General features: G+C 42.4%; 1 protein-coding gene and 1 pseudogene across 1 annotated transcript; both read left to right on the forward strand.

The window, feature by feature from the left end:
- Positions 1-1946: 1946 nt before the first annotated feature.
- On the forward strand, positions 1947-5699 carry LOC123171522 (disease resistance protein Pik-2-like; annotated as a pseudogene).
- An 11625-nt stretch (positions 5700-17324) lies between these two features.
- Positions 17325-19670, forward strand: LOC123168012 (photosystem II stability/assembly factor HCF136, chloroplastic). The gene is made up of 8 exons (XM_044585875.1): positions 17325-17709; positions 17802-18037; positions 18175-18305; positions 18561-18693; positions 18788-18910; positions 19026-19100; positions 19182-19297; positions 19420-19670. Exons 1-8 carry the CDS (start codon positions 17421-17423, stop codon positions 19484-19486), a joined length of 1170 nt encoding a protein of 389 aa, XP_044441810.1. The 5' UTR covers positions 17325-17420; the 3' UTR covers positions 19487-19670.
- Positions 19671-19947: the final 277 nt, after the last annotated feature.

Here is a 19947-nt window from a genome sequence, read left to right on the forward strand (position 1 = left end):
GAGGATTTTTCTGCCCACAAAGATCTCCTTTTTTAGCCTAACATGATGCCATGGGAGATTTTATGAGCCAAAAGGTTAATTATGCTTCCGTAACACCTTTGTGGGCTAGAAAATATAATGTAAAGTTACTAGTAAAAGTTCAACACACTTAACTAACATCTATCCATCTATCTATCTATCTATACCTATACTAATTAGGGACTCCCTAAAAAATCTCACGTTAATAAGAAATTAGGAGCCGTTAATCACGTGGGACCAAGTTATAATGGTTCAGATCAATCCGAATAATGCCCATGTCATAATTCCGCGTTAATTCTACAAAAAATGTTGAAAAGGCCTAGAAATCTTCTCTTCGGTTAGGAATCTTATGAGCAAATGATTCATGTTGCAATCCCACGTTAATTCTATCAACAAAATGCTGAAAAAGGCCTAGAAATCTTTTTCTCCTATTAGGATCGTACAACCATGGGACTCCTCCCCCTCGTTTCACCCAGCACAGGACTCCTCAATCTAAAAAAGCATGGGACTCCTCTCCTTCTGATTTGGTGTACAAATCTTCCTCTGCCTCCATTGGCATATACGCACTAACCGCTGCGCGGGATAATGGTTTATGGGGCCCTCGGCTTCGTAAGTTCATCCCGAAAGCTTTCCAGATGTCACAGTTCAGATAGGTGAGCTGATTGTCGGGGTGAGCGATAACCACCTGCTTGTGTATACAGAGGTGGGTATGGTCTCCGTCAAGTCGCACAACATGCAGGAGCGCTTAGGGCGATCGGTCCATGACCCCTTCGCGCTTAGGATTTAGACCAGCGTGTTGACCTCTCTGGAGAGTCTAGGTTGGTCTACGGCGTGTCGATTATCCAAGGCCGGGCATTACCTAGAAAAGTGTGTCCGGACAGAGGTAATCGAGCGTATCTGATAGATTGGTGCACCCTTGCAGGGAAGTTAAACTATTTGAGTAGCCGTGTCCACTGTAACAGGATGACTTGGAGTTGTATCCTAACCTCTTACAACTACAAAACGAATACTTGATAAAATACACACATATAAGAGACAGATAGACCCAGTGATCGCTTTCTCTCAGGGAGACGAGGAGAGAATCTCCGGGTTAGGAGGACTGTGGTATTCCGAGCCCATTAGAGTTTAAGTCCTAGACTTTACGTTGGTGCTTGCATTTTTCTAAATTTATTTCAGGTCTTTCGGCGATGTGCATTTAGTTGGAGGAGACGTCTTCGTCGACTACAAAGGCGTCTATTACGCCTTCATCAATCTCAAGATGATGTACCGGCTCGGTCTCTCGAAGATGCTTATAGAGGTATAGCATGCATATGCGCATTTATACGGATGAATGTATGTGCGTATGTATGAGCCTTTGCGTCTGTATCACGTTAAAAAATATGCATTTCATAAATTATAGGACCCATGCGAGTACATACGGTAAAATTTACTCGAAAATAAACAAGTGCAATCATCCAAATAAGAGAACCGAAAAAAAAACTTTAGTTATGACTTATGACCAACGTTTCGATAGGTTAAGTTTTTTACTTTTTCGGGATTGCTAAACCTCAGTCAACTAAGGCTTAACGAAGTCTCAAATATTATATTCGTGAGATCTTACATAAAGATTCGTGCAAACAATTCTTAAAAAAAAAATCTTTCTTCTTCCTTATATGTTGTGTCACTTGACTAAGACTTGTTCAATGTACTGAATCTAGCCACATCCTTACTTTTTTAGTCACCGTTCAAACAGCATGGCCCCTAATTCAACCCCTACCTTCGTTTAGGCCTGCGCCCCCGTCACCACTACCATGTCGCAGATTCGACAATCTCAGTATACTCTTCCTCGACAGCCGTAGCGGTCTGTGCCTCGCTCTTCCTTGTCCTCTCCGCCGGACGGTGGAAGAAAAAGGCCCGCGGCAGGTACATCCCGCTGGCAAAGCAGGGGGATGGAGCTGGTGGTTGGCGCTTCGCAGGCGACCATGGGGTCCGTCCTGTCCAAGCTTGGAGGGCTTCTCTCCGACGAGTACAGGCTGATTAGGGGCGTCGAGGGTGACCTCCAGTACATCAACGACGAGCTCGCCACCATGCAGTCCTTCCTCCGCGCCTAAAATGGTGTTCATGGCGGCTTGATGAAGGACTGGATGAAGCAGATCCGCGACGTCACCTACGACATTGAGGACTGTATCAACGACTCCGGCAAGCGCATCCGGGGCCTGCGCACCAGCCTGCGCTGCTACTGCCTCGTCAGCAGCGTCTACGAGATCCTCACTTGGCGGCCTCGCCGCGACATTGCCTCGAAGCTGTCCGTGCTCAAGATGCGGGCGCAGCAGATCAGCGAGCGGCGCGACAGGTATGGGGTCGTCAACCCAGCTGAGTCCAGCACCAGCGCCGCTAGATTTGACGTCGCCGACGACCAGGCCCCCAGCCTGCTTCAGCTGGTCAGCACGAGAGAACCCGTGGGAGTGGAAGAGCACACGCGGGACCTCGACAAGAGGGTGACCTGTATTGTTGGGTTTGGAGGCGTGGGGAAGACGGCCATCGCCACCTCCTTGTACAGGAACTCCGGGGACAAGTTCAGCCACCGTGCGACGGTCACCGTATCTCAGAGCACCGACCTGGAGGCCATCCTCCTGATCATCAGGGATCAACTCAAGCCCCACACCAGCGTCCACAAGCAGCTGGGCAGCTCGGAGAAGAAGAACAGCCTTGTTGCAGCTGCCGTCAAAGGCGTACGGGGTCACGTCAGCCGAGGCTCGTCGACCGTCATGGCGGCCATATGCTGCAGATCTGACGAATCCGAGGAAGCACGTGAAATCGATCACTCAACAAAGACATCGCGGACTTCTTGAACGAAAAGAGGTACGCACTAATTAACTTGCGGTAGATCCTCAGGAATTTTGGAAGGCAGCTTCATACAGTTCGCCCATCTTCAAAGAAAACAGAGGCAGAATGTTTTTAATTCATAGGAGCAAATGTTTACAGCCAATGAGTTAACATCATGTGAAAATAGAGGAATAGGCGTGTTTAATATCATGTGAAAATAATTTAGACCGCCAAATGCCTTCTTAGTCCCTTCGTGGACCCATAGTTTTTTCCCTCCCCTTTTCCTGTTCTCTATGTCACTTCGCTGATCACTGTACATATTTTTTCTCCCTGCTTATTAATAGAAAAAAGCCGTGACTTGCTGGGTCTTTCCAAAAAAAACTTACTAGAATATTTTTTTTTTCACATTGTTTGCTTTTACTGCTGGTTGTATAGATGTATAGAAGTCTCTGTTCTACCACAAACTTAATCTTAAACTGCAGTCTCAGCAAAGTTAGCTTATTTTAGAGAACCCATCCCATTGGATTTTAGTTTACTTCATTTTGTTTCAACTTCCTACTCACTTTGCGCACCCACTTTTAAATTTCTGTTCTTGGCAGTTACATGGTCTTAATTGATGACGTATGGTCTGCATCGCTGCTGGATAGTATTATAAATGCACTTCCAACTGGTGAAGAAAGCAAAATAATAGTTACTACACGGTTTCATGATGTTGCTACAACACAAAGAGAAGTCGACATTCGTAAAGTTCGTGGTCTTGTTGAAGAAGAATCCAAGAAGTTGTTTATGCAGGCGTACAATGAGTCCAAAGGAAGCAAAGATCCTACTCCAACATCTAAGAGAAAAGAAGGTGATTTATTTCATAATGTTTTGTTTTGTTTTGTTAGTTAGTGTACAAGATTTTATTCAGAATGCTAACACTTTTCTGGTCACAATCCTGCAAACTCATCTAAAGAAGCCACCTCAGAAACTGAAGGCAGGAAAGATGGTCTATTTCCAGAGCAAGTATGGAAGATTTGCAAGGGGATGCCATTGGCCATAATTACAATGGCTGGTCTTGTGGCCTGCAACCCAGGCAAAGAGCATCAGTATTGGGAGAAAGTTTGCAAAGATATATTTCCAGAATCAGCGAAAACTGGTGCGGAAGATCTTACACAGGAGGAAGTGGCCAGGCTCATTAGCCATTGCTATGACGACATGCCTGCTGAAATCCAGACTTGCTCACTGTATTTGAGCATATTTCCCAAGGGGTACAAAATCAGCAGGAAACGCTTAACAAGGCGATGGATAGCTGAAGGTATAGTCTGTGAGAAAGACGGGCTGGGTGTGGATGTTATTGCGGAGACATACTTCAATCATCTCATAAGGAGGAAGATCATCCAACCAGTAGAGCATAACGGTAATGGAAAGGTGAAGAAATGTGCAGTTCACGATATGGTTCTTGAGCTCATTGTGAGGAAGGCAAGTGAAGAGAATTTCATCACTGTGGTTGGTGGTAACTGGTTCATGCAACTTCCCAGCAGCAAGGTCCGTCGGCTGTCCATCCAAGACAGTGATTCCAAACATGCAAAGGATACCGAGAAGATGAATTTGTCTCATGTCAGGTCACTGACCATCTTCGGGAGCTTGAAGAAACAACTCTCTTCCCATTCGTTTAAGTTTGGAATTGTACAGGTCCTCGATCTTGAAGGCTGCAAGGATGTTAAACAACACCATATAAGTGAGATATGTGAAATGTTTCTTCTCAAATATCTCAGCCTCAGAAAAACATACACCAACCAACTTCCTGATAACATTGGAAAGCTTAAGAGCCTTGAGACGCTGGACATAAGGGAGACAGAAGTTGTCGAGTTGCCTAAAGCTGTAAGCCAGCTTGAATGTTTAGTTAACATACTTGGAGGGGATAAAGCAACACGGAAGGCATTGAGGCTTCCTGGAGATTTCAAGAAGAAAATAAAGGCACTGCAAATACTATCAGGGGTTGAGGTTGTTGAGGGATCATCGGACCTTCATCATTTGACCAAGCTTAGGAAGCTTGCTATCTACAAGCTCAAAACCATGGTCACTGATGCCAGTTTAGAGAAGTTAAGGTCCTCCATTGAGTACCTAGGTGGCTGCTCTCTGCAGACCCTAATAATTGATGATGAGTCATCTGATTTTGTCAAATCACTGGATGGTTTGTCATCTCCTCCAAGATTCCTTGTTGCCCTTGAGTTATCTGGGAAGATGATGAAGCTCCCCAAGTGGATCACACAACTGAATGTTCTGAACAAGTTAACCCTTTCATTGACAGCCTTCCGGACAGATAACTTGAAGGACCTCAGTGAACTAAAAGCGTTGTTTTCTCTCACATTCTGTTTTAGGGCCAAACAACAGGACCGACAAACACTGAGTATTATTGCGAAAAACAAGATGTACTCCGACGGGCAGATCACGGTACCAGATAGTGGATTCAAGAGTCTAAAACTTATGTGCCTCTCTGGTCCTATATTGCCACTTCTGAGATTTTCAAGGAAGGCCATGCCAGAGCTAGAAAGGCTTGAGATTAGGTACAACATGCTGGAGGGCATTCTTGGTGCAGAAAACCTTGAGAAGCTGAAAGAGTTTCATTTGACATCAACCGACGAAGAAGAGGACCATCTAACGACCAAGGAGATTGTAAGTGAGCTGTGTAAATTGAAGAGGATTGACGGCACAACGCCCAGGGTGATCCTTCACCAGCGACCGGTTATAGTGAAACCAAAGTCCGGGTGAGTTTTGTAGGTTCAGATATTCACAACAGCTTTGTTTTTCCCTTTGCCAGGTTTGTTTCACGCTACCAAACTTGCTCGTATTTGAATGATGCTTCATTCTCGGTGCACATCATAAGAGAGTGATCAAATGTTGTGGGCTTTGGTCACAGGGCAATATTCACATTAGTCCCGGTTCGTGTGGCCAGGGGCCTGCCGGGCCTCGTGGGGGCATTGGTCCCGGTTCGTCCGACCCCTTTGGTCCCGGTTGGTGGGACAAACCGGGACCAATGGGCAACGCTCCTGGCCCACCACCCTTTAGTCCCGGTTCATACCACAAACCAGGACTAAAGGGCTGGTCCTAGTTGCGTCCAGTGTTTAGTCCCACCTCGCCAACCGAAGGGCGCTCACACCAGTTTATAAGCCCGTCCCTCTCTGCCTTGTTGAGCTCCTCTCAAAGTGAAAATAGATGCCCTTATACAGGGTATTTGACCTAAATTCACAATAAATTTCTTTGAATTTTATAGAAATTTATTATGAATTTAGGTTGAATTTTCTCTATAGGCGCATCTATGTTCATTTTTTATAGTAAATAAAATAAATAAACCTTAATAAAATAAATAAAAATAAATAAACCTTAATAAAATAAAATAAAATAAACTATAGTAACTAAAATAAATAAACCTTAATAAATTAAATAAAAATAGCAGCAGTAAAATAAATAAAAATAGCAGCAGTAAAATAAATAAAAATAAAATACATGAGTAATTAGAAATAAAATAAATAAGTTTTTTGTTGTAAGTAGAAACAAAACAAAACAAATAAAGCAAAAAAGAAAACAAAAACAGATAAAAAAATTATGCCACCTACTGGGCCACCACAGCCTGAATACGACTTGAAACCCATCCATGGGCCAGGATTCAGGCCCGCATAAGGCCTAGTAGGCCCCACAGGCAAAGAGAACGGTTAGGCCCGAAAGCCTGCAGTTGAGAGGAGCTCGAGAGGGTGGGCGCAGCAGCGCTTATAAACCACTCTCGAGCCCTCTCAACTAGCGAGGTGGGACTAAACTTTTGACGCGGAGCAGCACAAGGCCTTTGGTCCCGGTTGGTGCCACCAACCGGGACTAAAGGGGGTCATTGGTCCCGGTTCGTGGCACCAACCGGGACCAAAGGCCTTTAGTCCCGGTTGGTTCCACTAACCGGAACCAATGAGTTCCCTATATATACCCCATCGCCACAGCAGAGCACTCCACAGTGCTCTGTTTTTTCTGGCCGGCGAGGGAAGGGCATTTGGGTGCTCTAACTCACCTCCTATGCACATGAGGTGTTCGATGAAATGTCTGAGCCACACTAGTTAATCTTTCTCCTTTCGAAACTCGACCTCCGAGCTCCATTTTTCCCGAGATTTGTCTAGGTTTAGCGGTCCGTCACGTCCCGTCCCCGTCTTCACCGCCGTCGATCGCCCGCGCCGATCTCGTCGCCAGCACCACCGTGGTGAGCCTCTTGTTCTTATCTTCTTTCTGAAAGGAAAAAATTCTTACTTTAGATAAATACTTGTCTAATTTTGTTACTTTTATTATTCCTTCTTATTATATATTGCGATGGTTTTGGTCCAGCTCAGCTCAACGCACACGCGATTTAGTTTGCCGGTTATTCGCACTAGTGCCTGGGTCGTGCGGCCTTACATTACAGAAAAATCATTATTCGGCCTGGTGCTTGCGTGCTAGGCCTCTGCACGCTTCGGCCTGGTACCAGTGTTATATTTGACAGTGCTGATTTTTCTATCGCATCATTATTCGGCCTGCCCATTTCCTCTTTTTGCAATCTTCTTTTGGTTTGTTTGGTTTTCTTGCTTTTAATTTGGATTCATCGGTTTTCTTTGTTTTCTAAGTTTTTTTATTTTTCATCTTTATTTGGATTTCACCGGTTTCCTCATTTTTTTGTGTACCTCTGCCTGTATTCTTTGTCTATCTTTGCGTATTTCCTTTTTTATAGTTCTTCTGCTTCATAACTGTTTTTTTTCAAATTCTTTGGCTCCTTTACCGGTTATTTTGTTTTCATCGGTTTTGTTCATTTTTTGTTTTTCCTACACGGTTTCCCTTTTTCTTCTTCTTTTCCTACTTTTTCCAACACATGGCTACTTTCTTTCATACACATAGTACATTTTTACCCTACATCAGGAACATAGTTTTTATAAATGTGTAACATTTATTAATTACATGATTAACATTTTTTAAATACATCTTTGATGTTTATTTTTTCATACACATTTGTACATTTTTTTTGTACATATGAAATATAGTTTCTACATGCTTAACATATTTTAAATACATTATTAACATTTTTTCATACGTACGTATCTAAAACAATTCCAAATATGTGTTAAACATTTTTCAAATACACGTTAAGCAATTTTCTTAATACTACGATACTTTATAAAGAAAAATAATAATTTTGTAATGTCACAAAAAATTATTTTTTGCCATGTGTGAATATTTTACTTAATGTGTTTACATTTTTTAACACAAACATTTTCTCTTGTATTCGACAAACAGTCTTTTACATTGAATAATATTTTTTTAAATGCCGCGTACATTTTTATGAAACATGTAAGCATTTTAAATGTCACAAACATTTTTTTATGCCATCATGTGCCGGCATATTTTATATTTACGATTTTATGGCGGAAAATGAAGTAGTTTTTAGCTTCAAATATATGTATTTTAATATTATCGAAAATATGAAGAAAATAAACGTAAAAGAAGAAAAATAGAACGAACGACAAATCTCTCCTATCTAAAAGAAGAGTACCATTCCTTGTTTCGGCCTTTTTTTTCTTTAAAGCCCTTACGATGTGATCGATCTAAATGCAGAATCTATCGATAGGATCGGTCGGACCAAGCCACTCAAGCGACCGATTCCAGACTAGTCCAGTCCAGCGCATGTCTCAATGCGATGAGCGATCAATCATCTTTCCAGCTTTCCTGCCCCAATCCTATTATGCGCCTTAAGCACCGGTTAGAGTCCCCTAAAAAAGGCGACGGTTATAGACTATTTTGCCAACCCACGCACACCCCCTCCCCCCTCCCTCCGCCATAGGTCAGTGATTTACACTTTTTTCTGTAAACCTTCAAACCATGTTTGCCCAGCAAGATTTGAACCCCTAACCCATTGGCTTAGTACAAACCACGGTAACCAACTGGGACACCACACCTGTTGTGCCTGCTTTATTTCTTTTTTACTTTATCAAATATAACGCTAAAAAAATAGATGTTTCCCTGGCTAGTTTTATTTTTTTGGCTTTGTTTTGGCCAGTTTTTCTTCTGTTTCTTTTTCTTTGTCTCTTTATTTCTATTTTTTCATTTTTTTCTTCTCTTAAATTCGCTAGAAAATAAAAAAATCTTAAATTCTTCCAAAGTTGCGAAAACAAAGTTGCGAACTTTTTTACAAATCCGTGAACTTTTTTCTGAACCCATGAACTTTTTTCAAACTCGTCACTTTTTTTCCAAAATCAATGACCTTTTTTCAAATTCGCAAACTTTTTTTGAATTCCATGTTTTTAAATGTCAACAAAAATTGAAAATTGATGAGATTTTTTACAAATTCATGAAAATTTTCAAAATAAATGAACTTTTTTGAAATCCCTGAATTTGTTTCAAATCCAAGTACTTCTTTTTTCAAAATCACCGTGAACTTTTTTGAATTCGTCCACTTGTTTTCAAAATTCATGAACTTTTTTTATTTTGTGAACTCTTTTTTTTTTATTTCATGAACTTTTTGAATTCATGAATTTGTTTTCTATTTTTTGATATATTTTTTGCTATTTTTTATAATTTAATGATAGACTGATCAACTAGTTACCTGTGACCGAGCGAACAAGGTGATCATGGGACGAGCGGGGCGTGTGGGCGCTGGTTCTCCTAGCTGGCGCTTAAGGCGCCAACTAGGAGGTCTCGCTTTCCTCAGCCTAGTGATCAATCCCAGAGGGCGCCGGACGGCGAGCTTGGGAAGCTGGCGGCCAAGGCTCCGCCTAGGTTGCAGGCAACCGCCACTAAACAATCTAAAGCTAGCTTGTGTAGGCATTCTTATGTGTGCAAGGTGTCAAACCGAATAGGCTGGGAGTGAAAGGGACAGGGAGGCGCTCGAGTGGGCAAGGGCAGGGGAGATGGGGAGTCGCTGCCACGGCATGGCGCTGGAGCGGGGCAGGGGTGGCGCAACGTTGGAGACGGGTAGGGAGACATGGAGAGAGATATGAGAGAGGTACAGATTTTTCCGGCTATGATGTGTATTGACGTTCGTGCTACTACTGACATGAAAGATGGAGCAAAGGCGGCGTGAGAGATGAGATTTTTTTTATCCTATGTTGTTGTTGCTGCTATTTGATGCTGCTACTCAGAGATGAGATAGGCTTGAGAGAGAGAGAGAGAGAGAGAGAAAGAGAGAGAGAGAGAGAGAGAGAGAGAGAGAGAGAGAGAGAGAGAGAGAGAGGGAGATCTGAGTGGAATAGAGTGATGACTTTTTTGACAAATGGTGAATTTTATTGACTTATAATGAAGCATCGAGAGGTACAAACACAATGAGTACACACCCGGCCTTTGCATAATTAAGATGAAAGAGAGAGATGAGATGAGATTTTTTTTTCCTGAGCTGAAGTTGCTACTACTAGTTGCATTCCTTGTTGATGCGTAGATGGAAGATAGATAGATAGATTTTTTGTTTGTTTGTTACGATAGGCTCAAGTAAATGGATTTGTTGACTTGCTATCATTGTATTTTGTGTCACCATAAAAGTGCATCGATGATGTAGTGTGGTACATTTACATTGATGTACTCAAGTGGAAGTATGCGCCAAACCTAATTTTGCTTCGGATTAGCATTTTTGTTTCCAGTACTCATATGAAGTGCTGTTAAGCTGTCTTGCCTCGCAGTGGTGAACATGGAGCCCAGGCTGCGCTACATACGCTAGCCGCTAGGCTGAGGTGTCAGAGGATTTTCATCGGCCGCAAGTGTTGTTCGTGATAGTCAGGGAATGTTTGCACGCAAGTATTGGTGGTGCCATGAGATGGTGCATTGGCCCGAATACTTCTTTTCAGTGAATTCACCTCAAGTAATTCCCACCTTTTTTGTTCACAACATTTGATCCATGAATTCGGTTGATAATAATCATAATCTTATATGTCTTAAATATGTTATGTCGAATAGTGTTTCTGAGACATACATACTTAAACATAAATGTCTTTCTTTACCACATCATAAACCGTGTTTATGGAACGGACTAACCTTGATTCAGGGAAACTACTATTTGTTCTGCACGAAGCGTGAAGGTTGACAAAGAGGCAAAAAAGGGATAATAACTTCGATGCTTGCCACAAAACACATGGAGCGATTGCTCGCCTTTTACCCGTAGTAAGACACGGGCATTGCGGCAAACACTCATGCTTGAGAATTCACAAAAGTTCTTTATCGGTACCACATCTACACCAACCTTTTACCCATAGCAATTCACGGGCATTGCGGCAAACACTCGTGTTTGTTCAGTAGGGTGGTGCAGGAATATTCGTCTCCCATGGCAACACACGTCATATTTGAAAGTTGAAAGAAGCGAATGAGAAGCCACTTTCGGTTCCGCTAATGGACCTGGCCGCTGGTGCGCCATTGACGCGAGGCTACGCTAGGTATACCTACAAGGGTTACATAGTCGCCCCCTCTGTTCTTTCCTGCAACAAGAGACAAGGACCACTCCAGCAAGCGTCTATTTAGCTAGACCGGTAGATTAGTTCTTCCTAAGTTTGTTCTTCGTTCGTATGATATTTTTTATAATTCTGAAATATTCAAAACACATAATTTTCAGAAATTAATTTACTTCAAGGTATAAAAGTGTTTATCACACATTTAAAATATATTCGCACAGTGTAAAAAATGTTTTCACAACTTTTGAAACATGTAAAAAGCATTGAAAATATCCATAACATTTTATAAAAATTACACGTTTCGTAAAAAAATGCAATATTTAAAATATATACATAAACCATGTAACAAATATTATTTTGATTTCTAAAAGTATTTCATGCCATTTAAAAAAAGTTCAAGACCTTTTTAAAATATGATCATACATTTCAAAAATATGTTTGAGACATTTGTCAAAACATGCTTATAGAATGTAACAAATGTCCACATAATTTATGAAAAAGATGTGTCCTACCATTTACAAATATTGATCAAATATTTGAAGAATACTTAACACGTATTCAAAATAATATTAAAATATATATTAAAATAATTCTCTTCATGTATTTGAAAATTTTCAACATATATGAAAAAATGCTCCATGTGGAATTTGTACTAAATAATTTGAGATGTATCTCAAAAAAGAAAAGATAGAAAATAGAAAAAATGAATGGACAAAAATAGCTAAACAAAAAGCTGATGAAAAAGCAAAACATAGAAAAGAAAGAAGTAAAAAATGTGTTGAACCTTTAAAAAATGTTAATCAAGCATTTGAAAATGGACATACAACTACAACGAGACATCAAGTGAGCAATCAAGTGTGAGCCAGTGATCAAAAGAAAAAACGGGTCAACGCAGTTTAGAAAATGCTTCAGCGAGACGGAAGATATGCTCGCTATAAGAGTGACACTGTTCAAGATATCTTCCGATATTCCGATAAATCGGCCGATTTATCGCTTACCGTTGTCTGACCGATAAGATAAATCGGCCGATAAATCAGCCGATATGGCGATAAATCAGCCGATATGCCGATAAACTGGCCGATTTACCCCTTCTCATGGGTCGGCCGATAAGTTCCCATAAGCGATATCCCCAACATTGAAGAGTGATATATTGGTTGTTTGGTTTGAGACTAAGGGGTTGCTTGGTTTGAGACTAAGTTTGCCAAAAATTGCCACACCTAAGGTTAGACAAGTTTCATCAACTTAGGTGTGTGTTTGGTTCAAGCCATATCTTAGGCAAGCCACACTAGGGCCCCACATACTCAAAAAGTGTGGCAAGATTCCATTAGGCTTGCCAACTTGTGGCTCTCATTTTGAAAAACTAGCCTTAGGCAAGTTTGGCAACATTATATGGCAAAGTGTGGCACTCGTAGACCTAGAACCAAACAACCCCATAGTCTTCGCGCTTATTCAACACCTATAGCGCTCGCTAATGGCAAACCGTACGTGGCGCACATCCCCGCAATTAATTGGGCCTGCTCATAAACGTTCAACGTTCCGGTTTTGAGAAACTTCTAGAAGCTTTTGATCGGGTTTCTGTTTCTGTTTGTTTTTATTTTTATTTTTGTTATTCTTTATTATTCCCTTTTCTCTTTTTATTTTTTGTTTTTAAATTTTCATAATGTTTTTAAAATTTGTGTTCTTTATCAAACATCCATGATTTTTTTGAAATCTATGAATTTTTGCAAATTTGTATTGTTTTGAAAATTAATAATTATTTTTGAAACATTGACCTTTTTTAAGTTCATGAACATTTTTTGAATTCATGAAATTGTTTTAAATTTGTAAACATTTTTTCAAATCCAGAAACATTTTTTTATTTCTTGAACTTTTTAAAGTACCAGATTTTTTTTTCAAAAGTCAGGTCGACCGGTCATGCGTTGACCGAGCGAAAGATGTGGGGGTGGGAGGGGGTGGAAGTGAACACGTCGCGTTGAAGTTTTCACTATTGTTGAGGATAACAAGATAGATAGATTCTATTATAGTGTTTGTTTGTCAAATTAGCACTCTTCCTATGAGATACTTAGGGGTCCCTATAACATACTCCATGCTCAAGAATATTGATTGTGACTATCTAGATGCTAAGTTGATTAAGAGGTCGTACACTTGTATTGGCTATTCTACTTCTTCTCGAGCCAAAACAATCGCGCTTAACTCCAGTTTAGCTGGTATCCCATCTGATTTCATGTTTGTGTTTTCGCTTAACAAAACATTCATAGAAAAGGTGAATACTCACTGTAGATGTTTCTTTTGGAGAAAAAGAAAAAAGAAACATGCTTATCATATGGTGAAATTGTTGAGAACCTACCGCTTCATGAAAATCGGACGCCTGAGCTTAAAGACCTCCATAAGCAAAATATTAGTCTTTTTGGTGAAACGATGGTGGAAATTAGAGACTAGCAATGGCCTCTAGCAACAGCTTGTGTGTTGTAGATATTTTAAACATAAAATTGTTGCTAATATTCAATCCTGCTTTACCAATTCCCTTTCTTGGAAGGCAAATATGAAATTTAAGGAGGTTTATCTCACTGGTTGGAGAATTATTATCAATAAAGGTGATGTGGTTAGGATCTGGCATTATCATGGGGTCCTTGAGATTCCTTTGAAAGTTTGTTTTTCTATGTTGTTTGATGTTTGCGAGGAACAAGAATGTACTCTAGCTGAGTTTGTTTCTGTTGATTACAACATTCCTTTCCATCGTAGGTTGTTTGGAGAGCATATCATGCAATGGATGGAAATTATTTCTAAGGCCATGGGCTTAATTTAAATGGCTCTCCTGATGTTGTTACCTAGACTTTGATGAGTGAAGGGGTTTTTATCACAAAATCCGTTTATGGGTGTGGAAGGCCGGCATGCTTTTTAAAATTAAATTCCCATCTGGCAGTTATTTCGAAATGATGTGCTTACTCGTGACAATATGCGCAAATTCAAGTGGTTAGGGAATCCCTCAGGCTATTTTTGTCGAGATATTGACACTACCGATCATTTATTCTTCACTTGCTTGTTTAATCGTTCAGTGTGAGGTGTTTTTAGTCTGGTGCTGGGTTGTACTGGGTTTATTTAGTAGAGTTTTTCGTGGTTGTATTGTTTCCTTCTTGGTGGCAAGAATTTTTACATGTTGATTGTTTCCGCCATATGTTGGGGTATTTGGTGTACACGTAACAAAGTAACGTTTGAGGGGCATGTGGTACATTCCCCATCGGAAGCTGTTTCCATTGCTCATTCCTTTATGATGTATTGTGTAGGGCTGCTGAAGATAAAAGATAGAGCTGCATTTCAGGCTGACATGAAGAGGGTGAAAGTGGCCTCCTCCTTGGCTGGTCGATCTGCTACTGGGACGAAGCGGCTCTATGTGCTTTAGAGTTATATGCACTTTTCTTTTGCTTTGATGTTCTCACTAGGGTTTGATGCCCAATGAGATGGTTATTGCAGTTCTTCTGCGGTATGTGGTCGAGCTTGTTTGATACTGCTCAGGTTGTTGGTGTTCATAAGATTTTGCCCCGGAGTAGGTTTTTTGACAGCGAGTTAGCGAGTATCTGCAGTGGGTATTCTATTAGTGCCCCAACTCGCTTCTCTCCTTTCCCGTCTCCTTTTCCTTTGGTTCAGCTATAGCTGAGACTGTGTACTGAATATTTTTGTTAGGAAATTAATGGAAGGGGTGTCAGCCCGCTTGGGAAAAACTTTCATGTGCTTCCCAATGATGCTGGATAGGCTCTTCGGAGGTGGAGCAGGATATTTCCGGTGCCTAGTGGTCAACTGGCGCATATAGTCGAGCTTGGTTACCGTCCTTCATCCCGAAAAATCTTAATATTTGGATTGGCCATTGTTCCTGACTTTTTTTTACTCTCATAGCAGCTATGGCTTCTTTTCTTTGACAATATTTCTTTAGTGTTCACCCAACATGAGTTTTGTGTGATATGTCTATTTTATTTTCTTTTATTTAATTGATGAACAATCTTCTTCTTTGTCAATGAAACAAGTAAGGCCTTCTTTGGTTCATATGATAGGAATATCATGGGAACAGAAAAAATCATAGGAATTAAGATGACATGCATCTCATTTTCTATAGGGATAAAGATGCTAATTGATTGGTAGGACGTGGATATTTTCGTTGAGTCTAGGCTAATATTTTTTCTTTGAAATGTGAAAGATTACTTCCTATCCAATATAGGAATATGATTTATTCCTACTCCCTTCGTAAAGAAATATAAGAGCGTTTAGACTACTAAAGCAGTGACCTAAATGCTCTTCTATTTATTTACAGAGGGAGTACAAACTAAAAGATTTCAAAGAAACCTTTTTCTATAAAATCCCTATCACTTAGAAACCGTACATAATTCATGTAAACCAAAAGAAGGCTTAATGCTCTTTAGAAGGACCCTCATACCCGGCGAACGTTCTCCGGGGGAGGTGGCACATGCAGACGTTCACATAGCAGTTTTAGTTCAAGGGAAGAGGGGTGAGTGGGCAGATTCTTCAGGCGACATGACAATCTCTCTCTGAAAAAATAATTTTCGTTTAAAACCTGTCGTCGTCTGATCTTGTTTTTCAACTAAAACTGCCAACAAATATGGTTCGCTTGTTGTCTCTCCTGCACCGAAACATTCGGTAGCTACCATTACGTTTTAGAAAAAAAAACAAATTGAAGAGCCCAAAGAGAAGAGGAAACTGGGTTCACATGTCAGTGCACATGGCATCTGGGCAGAGAATAAATAAATACTTTAGCATAATGGAGAAAGCATATGGCGTGGCCACGTAGACGCATGCAGCAGCTCGTGGTGAAGAGAGGTTGGATAAGGAAGGGGCAGGAGGCGCGCGGAAGGCGCAGCCACAGACAGCAGCAGCGCAGCTCCCCGTTCCCGCCATGGCCACATGGCCACGTAGAAAGCATAATGCTCAGCGTGGATGAAGCTGGTGTGTGTGCTTTAGAGTTATGTGCTCTTTTCTTTTGCTTAGAAGTTAGATGTTCTCATTGGGCTTTGATGCCCCCCCTAGATGGTTATTGCAGTTCTTCTGCTACATGTGGTCTAGCTTGTTTGATACTGCTCAGGTTGTCGGTGTTAACAAGATTTTGCCCCGGAGTAGGTTTTTCGACAGCGAGTATCTGTAGCGGGTTTTCTATTAATGCCCCAACTCGCTTCTCTCCTTTCCCGTCTCCTTATCCTTTGGTTCAGTTGTATTTTCTTAGGAAATTAATGGAAAGGGGTGTGCCCGGTTGGGAAAAATATCTTGCATGTGCTTCCCAATGATGGTGGATACGCTGTTCGGAGGTGGAGAGAGATATTTCCAATGCCTAGCGGTCAACTGGCGCATAATAGTAGAGCTTGGCTGTCCTCCTTCATCCCGACAAATCTTCATATTTGGATTCGCCATTGTTCCTGAGTTCTTTTCTCATAGCAGCGGTGGCTTCTTTTCTTCGACAATGTTTTTTTTAGTGTTCACCCGGCACGTGTTGAGAAGGCTTGACATGTGATGTATCTGTTTTACTTTCTTTTAATTAATTGATGAACAATCTTCTTCTTCACTAATGAAACAAGCAAGTCTTTCTTTGGTTCATAGGATAGGATAGAAATGTTATGGGAATATAAAACCATAGGAACTGTGATGACAATCATCTTATTTTCTTTAGGAATAAAGATGCTATTTAATTCATAGGATATGGATTTTTTCCATTGAGTCTAGGTTAATAGTCCCTTCATCCGGAATTACTACATCCATTTCCGCGACAAATAATTCGTGATGGAGAGAGTTTTTTTTTCCTTTGAAATGTGAAGGATTACTTCATATCCTACATAGGAATATGAATTCATTCCACCAAATCAAGGGGTTCAAAGGAATTTTTCCTACAAAATTCCTATCCATTAGAATTCCTATAAAATTCCTCTAACCCAAAAGAAGGCCTAAAGCTTTGTAGGAAAAAAAGCATTGCAGAGCCAAAAGAGAAGAGGAAACGGGGCTCACATGTCAGTGTACATGGCATCAGGCAGAGGATAAATAAATACTTTAGCATAATGGAGTGGAGAAAGCATATGGTTCGGCCACGTAGACGCATGCAGCAGCTCGTGGTGAAGAGAGGTTGGATAAGGGGCGCGGAAGGCGCAGCCACAGACAGCAGCAGCACACCTTCTCGCCGTTCCCGCCATGGCCACCGCCACCGCCGCGCTCCACCTCCTCCTCCCCACCCGCCGCCGGGGCCGCCTCCTCGTCCCCCGCGCGTGCCAGGCCGACTCCTCCGCCACCACGTCCCGCCGCGGCCTCATTGCCGACACCGCCACCGCGGCCGTGGTCGCCGCCGCCGCGCCGCTGCTGCTGCCCCGGCTCCCCGCGGCGCGCGCGGAGGACCTGTCCGAGTGGGAGCGCGTCGGCCTCCCCATCGACCCCGGCGTCGTCCTGCTCGACATCGCCTTCGTCCCCGACGACCCCTCCCACGGTAAGAAAAGAGCCTTCTCTGTTCAGTTCAGTCCATGGATTGAGTGGCCAAAGAAACACCATGCCGATCGACAATCCTCCGGTCTGCTGTAGGGTTCCTCCTGGGGACGAGGCAGACGATCCTGGAGACCAAGGACGGCGGGCGCACCTGGTTCCCGCGCTCCATCCCGTCGGCGGAGGACGAGGACTTCAACTACAGGTTCAACTCCGTCAGCTTCAGCGGCAAGGAGGGGTGGATCGTCGGCAAGCCGGCCATCCTGCTGCACACCAAGGACGCCGGCGACAGCTGGGAGAGGATCCCGCTCAGCGCCCAGCTTCCAGGGGACATGGTAACTAACTGATTATTTGGTTCCTTTCTTGACTGCATTTTCTGAATTGCAACACTCATTTTGCATTGCAAATGCATATACCAACTAAGTTGAGGGAACAGAGGTAGGGACTTGACTGATGGTTGATTTTGTGGCAGGTGTACATCCAGGCTACCGGGGAGCAGAGCGCGGAGATGGTGACCGACGAGGGAGCCATCTACGTGACCTCCAACCGCGGCTACAACTGGAAGGCCGCCGTGCAGGAGACCGTCTCGGCCACTCTCAACAGGTAGGGAGGCCAAGCATGTGTGTCCAGTTGAATTCTTCATAAAAAACTTATAATTCTGTTCTGCTTATTCTGTCAAGGCTGTTTGCAATGGTTATACACATGTTACACATTTTTTGCTGCTGGCTAATGAGCTTTAGAGACATTAGTAGGGTGTTGCACTCTACTTCCTGCTTCCTGTCATGTGCAATTTGGGTGACCAACTGACCAAGGCAAGGCATGACATTGTTTGCTCTGTCGTTTTTCTCTGTGGTGCAGAACAGTTTCAAGCGGCATTAGCGGTGCGAGTTACTACACCGGCACTTTCAACACGGTGAACCGCTCGCCTGACGGCAGCTACGTCGCTGTCTCCAGCCGCGGCAACTTCTTCTTGACATGGGAGCCTGGGCAGGTTCGATGATATTAAGCTACTACTTAGCAGTGTAGATTTAGGTGAATTGCGGGGTTTGGTTCTGAAATATCTATACATACCTGCAATATTGCAGCTATATTGGCAACCGCACAACAGGGCTGTGGCGCGGCGGATACAGAACATGGGATGGAGAGCAGATGGTGGTCTCTGGCTCCTCGTGCGCGGCGGTGGACTCTTCCTCAGTAAAGGAACAGGGGTGAGTGCTAGTTCTTATTGGATTTGATCAGTTTAGCTAGCAAAATGGGCAAACACAGCATAATGCAGTTCCTTTAAGCGCTCATTAACATATTCTAACTAGGATCCATTTCCAGATAGTTGAGGACTTTGAGGAAGCGTCGGTGCAAAGCCGGGGGTTTGGGATTCTGGACGTGGGCTACCGCTCAAAGGTAACAATAACTGAAACGAACGGTGCTCTGTTTACATCATACTACAAAGTATGATTGAACAACTGTTGTGCCATTTTAAAGGATGAGGCATGGGCTGCCGGTGGGAGTGGCGTCCTGCTGAAAACAACCAACGGCGGCAAGACCTGGGTGCGCGACAGGGCCGCCGATAACATCCCCGGCAACCTATACTCCGTAAAGTAAGCACTTGGATCGCCTGAATTCGGCAGGAGATATCATTCTTTTACTTGTTCAGGGTCTGAGTCTGTTTAACGTCTGAAACTCTGCCAACATTTTACAATGGTTGTTATGGATGTTGCAGGTTCATTGGAGACAACCAAGGGTTTGTGCTCGGGAACGACGGCGTCTTGCTCCGATATGTTGGCTGAAGTTAGGGAAAAAACCACGGCTATCTAAACCCTTTTTGTATGTAATGATCCATATATAGTCACACATGTGAAAGGCTGCTGATTGTCCCGGCGTTCTTTCTTGTGCAAGAGAGTGTAAATCTTATCTGTCTATTACTGTTATTTGACCGGCGATTGTTTCAAACATTCAAAGGCATACAGCACAGTACGACGTGAGCACATGCATTTATGCATGTATCTGATGCTGATATATATGCGATGAATTTTGTGAGGTGCAAAAGAAGTGCATACATCAAGACTGCCAGTACGTACTTCCCTGCTGCAAAACATGAAAACAGGTTGTGGTCAGGATATATATATATATATCTCCTGTCAACTGTCATGCTCATGTGAACATGTGGCAATGAGCAGCTTGCAGAGCTACTAAGGCCTGAGTTCTCAGAGAGGAGATGACATGGATTGTAGTACAGAAATGCCCTTGT

Source organism: Triticum aestivum, chromosome 7D (assembly GCF_018294505.1).
Source record: "Triticum aestivum cultivar Chinese Spring chromosome 7D, IWGSC CS RefSeq v2.1, whole genome shotgun sequence".
In the NCBI taxonomy this organism is placed as follows: domain Eukaryota; kingdom Viridiplantae; phylum Streptophyta; class Magnoliopsida; order Poales; family Poaceae; genus Triticum; species Triticum aestivum.

Coding starts and splice junctions, on each gene's coding strand:
- LOC123168012 (XM_044585875.1), top strand. CDS start 17,421: ATGGCCACCGCCACCGCCGCGCTCCACCTCCTCCTCCCCACCCGCCGC. Junction 18,694..18,787: donor TGACATGGGAGCCTGGGCAG/GTTCGATGATAT, acceptor GCAATATTGCAG/CTATATTGGCAACCGCACAA. Junction 19,101..19,181: donor ACGTGGGCTACCGCTCAAAG/GTAACAATAACT, acceptor GCCATTTTAAAG/GATGAGGCATGGGCTGCCGG.